The sequence below is a fragment of the Papilio polytes genome, unplaced genomic scaffold (genome assembly GCF_000836215.1).
Source record: "Papilio polytes unplaced genomic scaffold, Ppol_1.0 DF822178.1, whole genome shotgun sequence".
In the NCBI taxonomy this organism is placed as follows: Eukaryota; Metazoa; Arthropoda; class Insecta; order Lepidoptera; family Papilionidae; genus Papilio; species Papilio polytes.
In genome coordinates this window covers 2,710,634-2,727,930 of record NW_013527026.1, presented here as the reverse complement: position 1 = coordinate 2,727,930, position 17,297 = coordinate 2,710,634, and the positions used below count along the sequence as shown (strand labels likewise).

The 17,297-nt window shown below is 30.4% G+C and overlaps 1 protein-coding gene across 3 annotated transcripts in view; it reads right to left on the bottom strand.

Moving 5' to 3' along the window:
- Positions 1-2,462: 2,462 nt before the first annotated feature.
- Positions 2,463-17,297, bottom strand: part of LOC106106780 (neuromedin-U receptor 2-like) — an 18,978-nt gene continuing 4,143 nt past the window's right edge. The window contains exons 2-6 of one of the 3 annotated variants that reach the window (XM_013287438.1): positions 10,144-10,956; positions 9,386-9,492; positions 8,822-8,929; positions 3,902-4,084; positions 2,463-3,397 (exon numbers count right to left, since the gene is read on the bottom strand). In XM_013287438.1, the coding sequence (XP_013142892.1) occupies positions 3,167-3,397; positions 3,902-4,084; positions 8,822-8,929; positions 9,386-9,492; positions 10,144-10,927 (1,413 nt within the window). In that variant the 5' untranslated portion in view covers positions 10,928-10,956 and the 3' untranslated portion in view covers positions 2,463-3,166. Of the gene's footprint in view, positions 3,398-3,891; positions 4,085-8,821; positions 8,930-9,385; positions 9,493-10,143; positions 10,957-17,297 lie in introns of all 3 variants that reach the window. The other 2 variants (XM_013287439.1, XM_013287440.1) reach the window with 2 other exon arrangements.

Sequence of the window (17,297 nt, the reverse complement as noted above, 5' to 3'; positions counted from 1 at the left end):
TAAAAGTGACGCTTACATATATATGTATAGTTATACAGATAAGTTACATGAAATATACATAATATAATGTATTTTACGTTTACAATAGAAATTGTTGCAGATACGAGGGTGAGATGTTATCGATGTGTTTCCAATGGATATTCAGTGGATAACGAAACCCGGATATTTGAGTGCTGAACAAATATTGGTTTACGTTATACGTTTGAGTATAAGTTGGATATAATAAAAGTTGTTTAAAATATATTCCAGATTTATTTAGCTATCTTAATTTGTAAATATGTGAGATTTTTCGAAAATTAAAAGGTCAATAAATAGTTTTACCAAGTATAAGTAAGTAAAATCTAACCATTATTCAAGTTAACGGTTGAACAAAGATGTTTCAGCATTAATGTTATGATTTTCGATAGGTTTTTTCTCCTTTGATCCATACATGATGTTAAAATTTTCTTTTATAATATAAGGAAAAAGTTCTTAGATCCTGTTACTTCCGTGAAATTAACTGTCTCATAAAGCGCTTTTCTTTGCTCTTCATATTCGTATTTCTAAATTAACTTGGCGGGTTTCTATTTAATGTGATTTCTGATTTTGACTAAATCAATTTATTTTACCGTAAAGATAAAAATATTTATTTCCTTATAATCATTAAAATATTAATAAGAAAGATATACTAATCACATAAAATTTTCTGTCAAATGTTTTTATTTTTGTGCCTATAAAAATACGAATACAATTTACAAACAAAACCAGAAGATGTAATATCCTCAATATTTTTTTCTAATTTTTCAGATATACTTCTATTGATTTATATTTTCTATTATTTTTATTAGCAAAAATTAAATTAAAAAAACCTTTAACTAATCCTATTGGTTTGACGATGCGAGTATCCGCCAGCAAACTTATTCGTTTTCTAAAAAATACGACCATGGATTCAATAGCGGCAATTTTATATGGCAATTGTAAAGGCCACAGGCTACAGTAAATCCTCACTCAGCAGAATTAGGCCGGAGAATAACAAGAGGTTTACTCCGCCCATTCCTTGCGCCGTTTTGCCTTAGTGTTATTGTTGCAAAGGATGATTGGCGACGGTGATATTTTCAAAATAACTGCGCCAACTTTTCGTCCTTCGGGTTTCTCTTTCTTTGTTTTTATGACTAAAAAGAATTTATGGTAGACAAGGATATTTATCTTTTCGTTTGGTTAGCTTACTTTAGTAGGTTACTAAATTTAGGTCTGTAAAATTGGTTTTAATCAGTATTATCTATTTAACCAAAAATCTTTATACTGGGATACTGAGACCCGTGTAAAAAATCTTTCATGCATGCTTTCGACGTATAGTTTTCATATTAATATAAAAATACATTATTGTCTTTTAAATAGAGTGTATATTAAAGATATCTTAGACTTTATGTGTATCAGGAATGTTATCAGCCAACACGTTTACTCCGCGCAATTAAACTCGTAAGTTAAATATTGCTAATGATAAATTTCAGGCGTTCGTTTGCAGAAATTAAAGTTATTTTACTTCTAGTATGAAAAAATTCTATACAAAACTCTGGGTTTAGCTATTTAAATAATTATCTCATTTCACTTAATCATTTTTCAAATACGTCAAAAAAATCAATCATCCTTTATGCTGAAGTAGACGCACAAGTCGTTATGTTCGTTTCAGATAAGAAAGAATTATTTGTTTTTACGGGATAACAAATGAAAGAAAAGTCATATGCAAATTCTTTATTGTTTATATTATTTTCATGAATTCGAATATCTTCTTCTTTAAAAACAAAATAATGGACGTTATTTAGAGTAACTGAATTTACATTGTTATTTACAAACGGCATGACATTGTACAAAAAAGACGATTACAATTAAAAATACTCTTAATTTGGTTTAAAGTTGTAAACATTTTTAAATAACCATTGTAATTTAATAAGTTATTGTAATTCCATTAATTTTACACAATACCTATTTAGATAAACATAAAAAAAAAAAAACAAATTATTCGATTTTAATCGTAGACTCTAATTTTATTTAATTTCTAATACCTAAATATAACAAGACAAAACATAAATATATTTAATCTAGATACATCGTACTAATTATCGAGATACATTTAATCTTATATATTAAAACAATTAATTTAAATCCGACAATATTTCAATCACAAATAACAAACCTTTATAAGCTAATATTTACAATGTGCACAGCACATACGCATCAACAATTTCCAGTCTTTTCCAAAAGACAAAAGCATTTACTTAACAGTATGGAGAAATATTACCCTACTATTCAAGTTAAACAATAGAGTTTTCATTGTTGACAAACTTGTATTAAAACATAATTCTATATCATCTCGTTATCTTTCAAAAAATAGAGAATTTTTTTTTAATAAATGTAGCTAAACTTTTCACAGTATGTTATTTCTTTTTTATTTTTAATTTTGATTCATATGAGAATGGTGCAATTTAATATATTCAGTTAATAATCATATTATATTCATTCTTAAAAATAATATGAGCACTTCGGAAATCTAATTATTATGCTTAAAGTCGAAAATGTTATTCGACATAACGTACATAATAAATCTGTATTATTTAACACTTGAGATTTTATCAATATTATAATCTAGTTAAAATACATTTCATTTAAACTTAACAAATTTAAATTAACTTCGTTATACGGGATACTTATTGTAAAAATACATTATGTATTATGTACATATTTACAATACATAAAGACTTTCACATAATCATGAAGAAAGTCTAATGCAAAATAAAGTCAAAGTTAAAAATATAAGATAAATGTTTGCAGCAGCATGTTCCAATAAAACACCAAAATAAGTTAAGTCATTATGTTATACCCAAAAGCTCAATTACAAAGCTTAGATAACAACAAAAAGTCCAGGTAATTTTCTAAAGATAGTTATCGTATCCATCTCAGTCGACAAACTTCACATGAAAAATTATTTTGAAGTCTGTATAAATATAACAATTAACAACTCATTTTAGGTCTTCGAGAAATCATCTACTTTTTTATTCACTAAACGTTTAACGTCAACATTTGTAAAGTATCTTACACCATCTAGCAACTACTAATTGTTCTCACCACGAACTCGTTCGAACTACCTTCGATCGAGTGAGTCTCGTACCATTGTTTACACAGTCGTTACTCAGGTAAGTCCACCTATGTGACAATTCACTTGGTACATATAGGTTGCCAGTTCCTCCCCGGTTAATTCGTCGTCGACTTCGCGTAAGCTGGAATTGGATATGCTACGCGGCGATCCGATTGAGTCGGAGGGCTCGTCGAGGCCGAGGCGGAGTCGCCAGTGCCTGCAATGTCCGTTACCGCTCGGGCTCTCGTTTACCACAGCTAGCTCCCGGCCGGGCCCCGTGTAACACTGTAAATAACAACGGACATTCCAAAGATTTTGTTCGTAGATCTTTTTTCGCAGAAATTTTTTAATGAAATATCGTTTACATTGTTACGTCAAATAAAAATGAAGTAAAGTCAAAATTAAAGAAATAAACATGATTTTATCTTAACTTTCTTCAAATCAAATACACAAAACTATATTCTCTGTAGATGTAGATTATACAATATGGATTTCATTAAATACTTCGAGTAGATAATTAAAGTCTCCAGTTAATTATTTTCGAAGGAAATTACTTACTCATTCGTGAATATTTGATTCGAAATGTTCATGCCAGATCGTGTTAAGAGAACAATCCTTGGCACTCGCATAGATTAAAGTAAAAAGAAATGTGATCCGTAAAATTAAACTAAAACATTAATGCGCCGAGAAGATTATTATCAAATAATGTTTTTCACATTTGAAGATTGAAGAAAGAAGTATAGCCACCACCAGAGTGTAACAAAAACAATTGTTCGGACCTGACCTCACCTGCACTCTCTGCGGCGCGTCACAGATCTGTGTGATGGCGGTGGAGTGCCGACGCAGGTGTCGTCTGCTACTGGCACGGTCCGCCGCGCCGGCGAGCGCGCGCTGACGCTGCGAGGCAAGTAGGGCGCTGTACATGCGACCCATCGGCCTGTTCCTACGCCCGCACCATGATGCTAACGTCATCTGTACAAAAATGCACATAATGTATATATAAACAATGCTGTATTCTAAAGAGTGTTTGTTCTTATCAAAATCTAAAGGTAATTTAATTCCTTATATCATGTTTACAAAATAATATTAGTATGATATAAATAATCTATTGGAAGTATTTTTAAAATTAATTTTTAAATCTTCGTTCTTCAACAAGACGGTTAGGTGTCAAGACATTCGTCGCGAACAAAATTAGAACAGTCAATTCATACGAATCGCAAATATTTATTTCAACACTCATCGAGTTATTTTTGGCTACAGTTTATACTTAAAACCAGATATTCCATGTAAACTTATATCGAATTAAATACTGATAAAAACAATCATTTGAATTTATAAAAGCATAATAGAATAAACTAATTTAAATCTTTATCGCCTTGTGCATTAACACTTAAATATGTTAACATATATAAGCAACATTCTGTATATAAATTTAGAATTTCACCTTGAAACGTTTTTCATAATTGTGTAAGTGCCTTTTCTGAACACGTAAATCTACATTACGTTGCTAATTATTTAAAAATCATATAAATGTTTCTTGGATGTACTCTTGAGAAACTGTACTGAAACTAAACATTAGTATACTGTTTTAACATGAACAATGTTTATAAAATGTAACTATTTTTATTTTGAAAAAAAAAAACAATATAGTATTACACATTTACATTACATTTAGTATTATAAAGAGGAAAGATTTGTAGTTTGGAATCTACTGAAATAACTCCGAAATTACTAGGCCAATTTCAAAATTTCTCACCAATGTTTCAATCATTCATAAGCTACGTTATCGCAGACTAACATAGGATATATGTACTTTTTACATAACCAATTTTTTTAATTTCACGTGGACGGAATAAATGCAACGGCTAGTGTTAAAACAAAACAAAAAACATCAAAGTCTACAGTTACAAAACATCAATTTGTTTTTGTGTCTTGATTTAATAAACCGATAGCATTTAAAATATATTTAAAAATAATTAAACCTGACCAGTTATACAGAAACTTGCTTTAATATCAGATCAAATAAGAGGATGTCAATTTTATTAATTGTGCATATCATTTCATTTGGGAAAGATTACATCATTTTTATTGCGATTTTATATGTTTTTCGTTTTAATATTGTACTCTCTATGTATTTATAGTTATTTAATTCTGTTTTATATTTAGTTACGAAACATTTTAGACGAGAGTACTCTATACTAAATGAAGTCATGTCAATTGATGGCTTCTGTTACTTTAACCGGAAATAATATTCAAGTACTTATAACGCTTGAGTATATAAGAGGGAGTTTGAGAAAAGCCAAAGTAGTTGAGAAATTTAGGAGTTAAATTAAATTTAGGAGTTTAAATTTAGGGTTAGCATGGTATGGGCATGTTATGAGGAGGAATGAATCGCGAAAAGAAGGACATTAGGTATGAATGTGAAGGGCTACACCGGCAGAGGTAGACCTAAAAATAGATGGATGGATTGCTTGAAAGTTGACATGATCAAGAAGGGAGTGGTGACTAAGATGACGGATGATAGAGTTATTTGGAGTACGATAACCCGGTGCGCTGCTCTACGGGTATGATATGGTAGGGGAGATGAATTACTTACAACTCCTTACATATCTACGAAAAACAATTATCTCTTAGTAATCTGATAAAAACAAAGTGTAATCCGGAATAACCATTTAATTTAACATTATGTAATAGTATATAAGCATCGAGGTCGTCCGGTGTTCGGGGGCCGACTTATTTATGCACGAGGCGTCTCCATGGTGCTGGTACATTGAAGCTATTAACCAGCAAAGTTGAGACTCCAAATTACCTTTTTTATAATTTTATTGGCTTTTCAAAACAAGTTCCAAATGGAAACGTTTGCTATTTGTGGCCAATGCTATTAAATGATTAAAATCAGAATTTCAACGTGATTCTAAATTGATAAATGTTATTTTTGGCTTATAATTAACGTTTTTATCATTTATTTTATTTACCAATATCACACATATACCTTTATATCTTATTTTATATGTATTGTATTTTACATGATTTGTATAAAAATAAAAACATATTTTATAAAAATAGAACACCCCTTGGCTGCAGAATCCGATGACTTAAGCAACCGGTAGTCAGGGCTGTGGAGACAGAAACCTCCTCACAATGCATGCAGTTTCTTTGAATCCTTTTGAATCGGGCCCTTAAACCAACTGTCTAGCGAGAACTTCATTAGAGATCTTAATTTAAATTCTTTTTTTGAGATTCCCAAAGTAACTACGATAAGTTTATTAACTGGTTACCAGAATCATACAGATGAAAAAACTACTAAAACCGTCATGGTCAAACTAATGACATAATGACATAACGAGATTGAGCTGCTTTTTGTTTAAAAACAAAACCACCGAAATACTATTTCCTTTGTACAGTCTTTAAACTTTAATATTGTGGCTAAACAATACCTCTGTGTACGACTCGAATTTCATTCGCAATTCCTTTAGAATATAGGTTTAGATATACAAGACCGACGGTGGCTCAGGGTTTGAACCCTGCCATGTACCAATATGTTTTTCGAATTTAATCTTACTTCTTACTTATACTTATAATATTATAAATATGAAAGTTTAGATGGATGGATGGATGTTCGTTAGAGTTTGTAGCCTAAACGGCTGAACGGATTTCTATGAAATTTGGCATAGATATAGAAGATAGTCTGGAAGAACTCATAGGCTATTCAATTTTGTTGTTTTTTTTAAATTCCACGCGGACGGAGTCGCGAGCGAAAGCTAGTAAGTAACTAATTTACCCGACATTCTTACGGTGAAGGCAAACATGGTGGTGAAACCTGCACATATCAGAGACAAAATTCAAAGATATGTATGGTGAGGCCCAGTCGCCCCTAACTTAAGTAAAGCTCCTTATCGGTCCCTAGTGTAGTTGAAATATCTACACTAAGGTGACTCCTCAGTAATAAATGACGGTTCGTAACGCGGTTGTAACATTTCATAGAAATGTGAAAACTATCGATTTCTTACAAAATATATTCAAATACTAATGAGACGTAAATTTTAATTAAAATGATTGTTTTAATTAGTTTCATTCAGAAGTTCTGTGAAAACGCTTGAACAACTTAGAATTTAATTTCACATCTGTTTCGTAATTTTGTCTTAAAAATGTTTCAATTAAATTGAACAAGTTCATGATATAGAAAACGTTAAAGTGCTTGTTACAATCTTACTAATATTATAAATGCGAAAGATTAGATGAATGGATCGATGTTTGTTAGAGTTTGTAGCCTAAACGGCTGAAACGATCTCGATGAAATTTGTCATAGATGCAGAGGATAGTCTGGAAGGACACATATGGTATTTACTTTTGTATTTTTTAATACCACACGGATGGAGTCGCGGGCGAAAGCTAGTATAAAATGAATTTATTCCTTCTTGATTAAAAAAGAAACATATTTTTAATAATGCACGCCAATAAAAAACGGCAAGCGTTTCGGGTCGTAGGTTTCAATATTTTTTATACTCGATATGTAGTTTGCCAAAACGTAACGTATTTTGTTTCATAACAGAGAAATTTTGTATTTGCCATATGTTACTACAAATATTTCGGTAATCCCTCATTCTTTTTGAATAAAAACAATCATAAAATAAAGGTTCCAAACCATATTTCTCTGGTATACACGATTTTTTTAGCACAATGTGTACAAAACAGGTTTAATATAGTTAATAAATATTTTTGCTTACGATGAAATCATTTGCCAAACATTGGTCGGGACATTTAATGTTCAGTTACTGAACTGGTTTTCTTACACTTATTAAAATTCTTAATATTTTTTTGACCACCGATAAAAAAGCTTAATGTATTCAAGGCGATTATGTATTACTAAAATTTTGTTACCATGTACGTAAAAAAACAATTTATCTAATACGGTTAATTTTGTTAACATATCAATCGTATAGACTTATAAGTGAATATTAAAGCTTGTTGTTTATCTGGTTATACATGTTACTACAAGTTATGAGCATTATGATATCGGTATTTAGAAAATCTGGCGTGTAGTATTATTTCCGCGTATCGCCTTCATACAGAGCCGCTGTAAAATTAAGCACTCTTCCCATTCTTAACCTTTTCTTATAAAGTGGTTAGTAATGGTAAATATGCTCTTTTTGTGCGTCCGATCTTCCGTCAATTAGAGGTGGACAATGTTTCTGCAGAGATATATGTAGGCAACGGTCATTTCACTATTTTTGGCGAATTCAAGTGACTACATGTTCGTTTGCCATCTTTGACTACAAAAACTATGATATGCGTGGATTCCCACTATGGAAAAATAATGTCGTCGTCTCTTTCTCATTCAATTAAAAAACAGTGATATATATGTTATATAAATATGAAATAATGGTGAATTGCTGAATCTATTTTGTTTTTTGAATTTTGTTATAATATTACACAAATTAAGGGAAGTCATTGGCTCCTTTAATACAGGGGATTAACCTAGTAAAGGAGCCAAGGATATACATATAATTGAACAAAATACCGAATTTAAAATTAGAAGTAAAAAAAAAATGTGAGAAACGTATTTGTAAAATTATATTTGAATTGTGATATTGTATGTTTGTTTGTATAAATAAATAAAAATAAATAAATTATAATAATCAGAAAATTATAATAAATGTGTTTTGATAATAAAACGGTTACACAAGGCTTCGAATAAATAAATCTTACCTTAAATGCGTTCCTGAATTTGTTCGACATAATGTTGTAGAGAATGGGGTTAATCGCTGTTGATAAAAAGTACAGTACTCCCGAGAGATAGGTAAGGACAAGATACACCTGTGGAAAAAACAAGATTAGAAACATAAAAAAGCTGTTCAGAACTTGTTGTACAACATTTTGATTAGAGCTATGAATAATTACTATTGCTATCAAAATTATAACAAAAACTAAAGTTGAGTTACGTGCCCGGGTCAAAGGTGCCAAGTGAGTTTTTTAAGTGTCACTCATGACTCAGAAATAACAAGCACTATTTTAATAAAAGTTTTAGTTCTTAACTTATATTAAAAATTAAAAAAAAAGAATAACTCACTACAGTACTCAGTACTACAGTAAACATACAAAAGAAATATAAATGAAAATAATATTCAGCTGAAGCGTCTCCCTACACATAAAAAGAAAATCGATCCTGGAGTTAAAAAATTGCTTCATCTTTGTTTTATTAAAATAAAAAGGTATACGTCAAGTTATAATTAAATAAATCAGAAAATAAAATGTATAAATTAAAAATATTACCAAGAAAAATGTATCACTCGGGTGATCCATGCTTTTGCCGTATATCGCAAGCAGTCGTTGTACGTGGAACGGAGCCCAACATATGAAGAAAGATAAAGCCACGGCAACTGCGGACAAATAATATTAATAGTAAAGTCGGACATTTTGTTCCACCTTGTAGATTCCTTAGGGAGAAACATGTAGCCTTTGGATATTGTTACAAATGAAAAAACATTACGTCGGATAATATGAAGTAATAAGAACAATATAACGCAAAAATACCAATTATACTGTATTTCAAATGTTTTTTATGGTTTTAAGATTATGAATGTGTATAAGTCGTTTAAAATATAATAAAACGAATTTACTATGATTTAAAACAATGAATATACGATTAAGAATTTTATTATTTCTGATTGAAATTATATTTTATTAAACAATGCTCACACTGTTGACCTTTACTTGTTCAACATTACTTAAATCGAATGATTGAATTTAAAGCCACAGAGTGTATTACTATTAGGTCATTATTTACAGTAACTAAACTAAATCCATTTAATATTGAACGGACTAAGCAATTAATTTGAATTCTTCATTTACATTGTCGTCTCATTTAATTTTTAATTAATTGTCGTCTACTACAAAATAAACGTCGTGATCAATTTTTATTTCAACCGTTTTGTAAATTAAATTATCTAGTTTTTGATACAACTTATAATATGGTGAAAAGAATTAACATTTCTTGTAACATAAAAAAAAATAACTACTTAAAAACTCACCTAACATCCGTATAACTCTTCTTTGCGATGTGCCATGTCGATATCTAATGTTGGCACAAAACTTGTCACTGCCGTTAGCGCTCAACTTCTTTGTAGGATGCAGAACACGAGACGTTCTCAGCTTGACACCAATGAACACGTACAGCACTGTTATCACCGACATCGGCGCCACGAAGAAAACGAAACTAGATATAACGAACACTTCATGAACACCTTGCCCTTTCACAGTACAGGCACTCATATTCTGACCGTTTTCCACATATGTAACGATACCAAACTGCATGGCCTGCGGTACAGCGGTACATAATGCGCATATCCATATCGCAATGATAAATCGGACGGCTCTTGATAATTTGGACATCGTATGCGACATGAAAGGTCGGCAAATAGCAATGTATCTCTCGACTGTGAATGCTGTTATTGTCAATACAGTTGCATTCGCAGATGTTTCCGAAGCGAGGCCTAACGTTATACAGAATACCTCGCCTAGTGGATATATGAAGGGATTCCAGAGTCGGTACGATTCTATTGGTAGTCCACAAACTAGTAGGATCAAGTCGGATACAGCTAAGCTAAACAAATAGAAGTTCGTAGCGGTGTGCATCGATCGATTCCGTGCGATCACAAAACATGTGCTCAAGTTCCCGAGGATACCGGCCACGAAAATAATCGCGTATATTACTGTTAGCGGTACAATTAAGTTCAAAGAGTCTGGCTCGTGAAATGACGAAGTTGTCGATTCGTTTGTCCCGTTGAACATCACAACTTCACTGTCATCCTCCATTGTTAGCGGCTGATTTTGATATCAACTACCTGCAAACAAGGAAAAATTCACAAAGTTAATATTAGTTACTATTTATTATTGTGCTAATTGTTTAAAAGTGACACAGATAATAAATTAGCAGAACCGCATGATTTTATAATACTTTACATGCTTTACTATTAAATATGAGTGTAAAATAATAACAACCATTGAATCATCATATTGAAATAATCACATTTTGTGGTGGTTATTTAATGTAGGCGAAAAACTTTTAATTAAAAAAAATATGTACAAATGGTGATATGTCATACTTAAATGATTTTAACACTTTATAAATTTGGATCTGTCTTCAATTTAAATTCTAAGAAATATACTCAAGTAACCCGTAGAGTATAAAAACCAAAACACCTAACACTCGACAAAACAAATAAAAAAGGCAGTTGTACAATAAATAAAACAAAATAATTACAATCGCCCTTCCACAACAATATAATAAAATATAATGTTACATTACTTCCAAAGCTTCATAACATTTTATAAAACAAATAAAACAACTTGTAAAACATGGATGTCTGTTTTTCAACATTGTAAAGTAAGGTTAATCAATTTCGTCGAGTATCAAAACAAGATTCGGTAAGATGTTTACGTTTCGTCAAGAAACGACAAAGATAAATGTTCAGTTCACATCCGGCGTGCGTCAATCATTAAATTAAATATAACTTGTATGTTTTAATATACACCAAGTCAGTAATTACCTCAAACACTTCCATGTAAATATTTTTACAACCATAATAAGCAATGTAAGAAGTTTTATTTTCTACAGACATAACTGTAAAAAAACTATTGAAAAAGACTAACCAATATCAACCCTGACTTATATCGGCAAAGAAATTCAAAGATACGTATTAAGTTAGCCGACCAATTAGTTGACTAATGCCTACTCATCTCTCGCTTGGAGTAAGCTTCAAACCTGATATTACCGTGACCAGAAATATAAAAAAAACTAGCTGTTCCCATACGACTCTATCCGCATGAATTTGTGAAAATTTTATTTTATTGTTTACACGTGTCAAATTATCAATAGCAAATGTCAAAATGACATGACATGACAAACCTTGAAAATCTTGCTTCCTTGATGTTGGCAGCAACTTATGGTCTCTCTCCCACATTAGGGTTTTTATCCAAAATATTTACCCCTAAGTTTAATGGCGTAAAAATATCTAGCCTAAAGCGTGATGTAAGTGTAGGGCTTTTTATTAAAAAAAGTATTATTCAAAAATATGCTGTAATTGCTGACATCTTAGGCAACAAAGAAGTGTGTGTTTACGCTTTATTATAATAGTATAGATATAGCCGAATTCTGGAAAAAACAAGAAACTGATTTGTTTGCGTACACTAGAAATTGAAATAATAAAGGCTATTAAAGCTCCTCCAACCAATGATTTTATATACTTACGAGTAGTTACATAGGAAGATGGTAATGTGTTTTATATAGAAGATTCTGCCTAGGAAACGCTAGAATTAATTAAATAATACAATTCATCTAACACACTAAACGTTAAACCATCTTTTTTCATAAAAGTTCCTTTCATTTTTGACCGACTTCCCAAAAGAAGGAGGTATTCATCTTGCAAAAAATTTACTTCAACTTCGTAAAACTAAATGCTATTTGTGTAGCTTATATAAAACTAAAATGACTGCTCTGCCATTCTCTTAAATAGGAAACATTGCGCTGCTTTTCTAAAAATGTTAAATGTTATTTAGTATTTTGTTTTAAGTACGTTTTCTAGTAAGATTTTTAATGACACCATTTGGATACTTAATGTAACTTTCAATTACAATTTATTAACTTTTAACTTGGCTATTAAATAAAATAATTACACTGCAAAAACTATCATTCCAATCTGATCTTTAGTTCCCGATTTTTGAAGGTTCAAACTACGTACTTTATTTATACTATATGTATAAAATATATACAGAATTAAACATCTTGGGCTAAAGTATAAGTATTATTATGGTTATAAAAGTGCATTGAAGTTCCACAGAACAAAAACGCCTTAGGAGTTGTATCACGTACTCCCCAGAGAACAACAAACAAGAATGTTTTCTAAACTCGAGGCGTAAAGGCGAACATTTGTGGGGTATAATTTCATTCATAAATAACTTTACTGCTGCACAGCTCATTTAAATACATATTTAAAAACACGAAATGATACTTCACTGATATTAAGTAAAGTTACAATTGTAATTTTATTACTTCTTAAGTATTTAATTAAATCATTGTTCAGAATTCCATCGAATGTTTTATGTTGATTGCTTACTTAAAATTACTTTCTACTGTTGGAATAAGTTTAAATATTGTATCATTTACTAGCTGTTCCTGTGCGACTTCATCCGCATAAAATTATGAAAATTTTATTTTATTATTTACATGTGTCAAATTATCAATTGTCAAAATGACATGACGATGACAAACCATAGCAACCTTGCTTCCTTAATGTTGGCAGCAAACTTATGGTCTCTTTCCTATATTTGGATTTTCATCCAAGATATTTACCCCCTAAGTTTAATGGCGTGAAAATATATAGCCTAAAGCGTGACGTAACTGTAGGGCTATTTATTAAAAAAATAATTATTCTAAAATATGCTGTAATTGGTTACATCTTAGGCAACAAAGAAGTGTGTGTTTACGCTTTATTATAATAGTAAGTATAGATAACTATCCTATGTCGTGTGAATCCAAGTTAGAGTCGGCAAAATAATAGATACATGAAGTCTGTATTTGATGGCATGCATAAGAGTTACGTCGTGCGATAAAGGAAATAAATGTCTCAGTTACTGTGATTCTGTATCTCGAAATAACTGTATATTTTGTCTATATCTATACTAATATTGTAAAGATTGTATTGTATTTTGTATGCATTTAAATAACTTATTTCAGTAACATTTTTATTCCACTTAATGTATCTAATTTAACTGTTGTTACAGTAATCGGAAAACCTGAGATATCGCTTAAAGGGCTGTTCTTATGAGCATATGCAAAGCTTGAATAAAACAATACAAGTTTGTTATTAGTATTAAAATAAATCAAATATCGCTATAGATCCATCAGTGCGTCTCATTGTATCATATATGAATGGGCTATGAACGTCAGCAATTCCTTTGAAATGATGTACTGATAAGAAGAAAAAATTAAAAACTCAACTACGAAGACAAAGACATTAAGGAAATCTTAAGTAACAAGAGAAATAATATCAGATATACCATTTTTAAGCTACAGTTGTGTGTTTAAGTATAATTTTGGTGAAAACCCACGATAGGTATATCTTCTTTAAAACAAACATATTCACTGTCATTTCCAGTCTCTTTGAATCTCCGTTAACATTTTGTGTTGCAGTCCTTTACAACGCTTTACACTGCAACGTCAAGTGCGCACAAAGCAAACGAATGTTCTAAACACTGCTCTGCACACAAACATATCCTAAAGTACCTGTCTGGTATATGTATTATCTTTGCAATATTTTAATTTTACATCTATAATATTTTTTCGGTATTACATCATATTATGATCAGCGCAAACATTCACAAAACAAAAGAATGACTAATATTTTAAATTGCTATTCAGAAAAGACTTGTCTAACAGAGGAGCACAAAATACGCAGTAGGTTTTTTTTGTTTGTATTTTCCGCACTTAAAAGAGAGAAAAAGGTAGATCGTCATTTATTTTACAAATCACTTTCTTTATGTAAAGTAATTTGGTTTCAGAATATAAAACTCTGTAGTTACTAGGTTATAAATACAGGGGCTATGAAAAGAACAGAATAATTTCGACATGTCTTGTAAGCATTAATAAATTTTAAATATCAAATGCGTTATAAACAAGCTTGTATAACCTATCATTTATTTCTTAATATGTTTTTATGAAAAAAAAAAATATTATATTCCTAAAATTGTTTCAATGTATTTAATAGTCTTAAAACAACAAAAAAATTTTAAAAAGTGCTAGGATAACCCAAACCTTTATTCATGTTCCAATTCATATGCGACAAATAATTTATATTAAAAACAATTCGTAATTAACGTCATGTTAGAAAGTGAAGACAGCACTCTTTATTTATGCGGCCATAACATCTAGCAACTTTACTTATTTATTCATCATAAAACTAGTTAATTATGTTTTTAACACTCATTGTTCTTCTGTTTTTGTAATCGTTGTAGTTAATAGACGTGTAAGATAAACTACTTACTATATCTAATGATAAATCATAATTTTTCGCAATAAATTCGATTTTATATCCTATTTATAAACTAAGCTACGTATCCTATTATTTGTAATAATTACATTCCTATTTTTAATAACAGCGTAAAATGCTTGTATGTTTTTGAAGAATACTGGCAATTAACAATTTTGAATACTGGCTGAATGTACATCGGGTATGACAGATGTCAAAGCGACGATCGAATGACTGATGGCAGTTGTCATTCAATGGTAAAATTGTGCGCTTTGTAATGATATTTTTTGTTTAATCTCTGTAAATGTTTGCAATCTGATTAAATCGTGTACAGTTCTTATTTAAGATGGTAGTCAACTAAGGATGTTTCTAATGTTAAGCGATTGTTATTTCATTATCTCCGATATACGCACGCCCACAATGTAGGATGGTTACCGTGTATCAGCCTTCGGAATTAATTCTGTAAGCCGTTCGTCACTCCGACAAGTATTTGATTATTATGATCATTTAGTCACTGTCGTAAGTCGTTATACCATAAGATAAATCGAAATATGACTTTGCTAGCTATCGCCTGCGAGTTCGTCCACGCGATAGTAAATAATAACTTAATCAGTAGCCTATGTGTTATTCCTATGTTCTATGCCAAATTCCAACGACATCTGTTAACCGCTCTGGAAATATTTAGTTACATCCATCTATACAAAATTTCGCATTAATAATATTAGTTAATTAAATGTTTGTATTCGAAAATTACACGAGTTTTAATTAAACCCGAAGTAAAAATAGCTCATCGAAGATAAGCTTCTGTAATCTAAAACAAGTCTAATTTTAAACTCGAACACCTAAAGGTTAAGAGCGCGTTAAAATTTCGATCAAATTTTTTACAAAACAAACAGCACTTTCTTCGTAAATCCGTTATAAATCACTGAAATCTTGTTATNNNNAATAATTTCTTTCCTATAAAAATCTCAACGATTTTACTACAAGTTGTTAGTAAAATAAAGTAAAGTTAATTGGTGTTAGCTCAATATTTGGATGTTCTTTAGATTAAGTGAATGTCAATGACGCGGAAACACTAGGAATATTAAAATTAGTAAGAAAAAGCATTAAAAACACAATTATGTCCTTTTAGCGCCTTTACGTAATCAACGTTAAGTGAAACAATTGATTCAAGTTAATTATGAACATCTTAATGCCTCAATTGACAGTATATTTATATTTTACGATCCTATGTTCTGGAGAAGGTCGACTCAAGATCATAACAAAAAATACAAATGTTACAAGTTTGTCCAGTTGTTATAAATAGAAAAAAAAATGATAATTCGATCGCATCGTGCATCTTTTAAAATAATATTATAAGTTTTTTTTTTATTTTAAGAATCTAAATGTAATTTGGAATAGTAATAAATTATACTGAGGGATAATATATAATTACTCCTTTTATTAATTCCATATGGACAAAGTCGCAGGCCAAAGCTAGACTATTTTCTGAATAAAATTAGTTCCAACTCGTGTTTGACAACCTCCAGAAAGATTTACATCGTAAATGTATTAGCTGTAGAATTAATAATGCGGAGTATAAATAGAATTACGCTCGTATCCAACCAATTCTTTATTTAAAGGTAAACTCCAATGGTTACCTTGAATCTATATTTTTTCTTACTGATAGTTTTATGTCTTTGTTCGATTATTTTGGCGAAAAACATTGTAATAAATAATAATACACGAACGTATGATTCCCGAATACGGATTAGAAAATATGCAAAGGCGGTTAAATCGTAAGGTCAATGGATCAAACCAATTCAAGAAATAATAAATTCAATACGTAATCGACCTAATGATTTTGTGGAACGATTTGTTCGATAATGATAAAGTTGGAGAAAATTTTCTTAGGACAATCAAAATAAAAAATTATATTAATTTATTACAATAAGTATTTAATTTTTTATGTTTTAAATGTCATTTATACACGTGTATATGGAACTTCAGTTTCATCTCTACAATTCACAACTACACTTAATTTACGTTATAGTAATACACTAATAAACTAAAGTACGACAAACAGTACAATAATTATAAAATGGCGTAAACAAAACGATTAAAACAAGGTCACAACTTTAGTAAACAAAAATTTTAGGCTTTACGAATAAATTGGACAA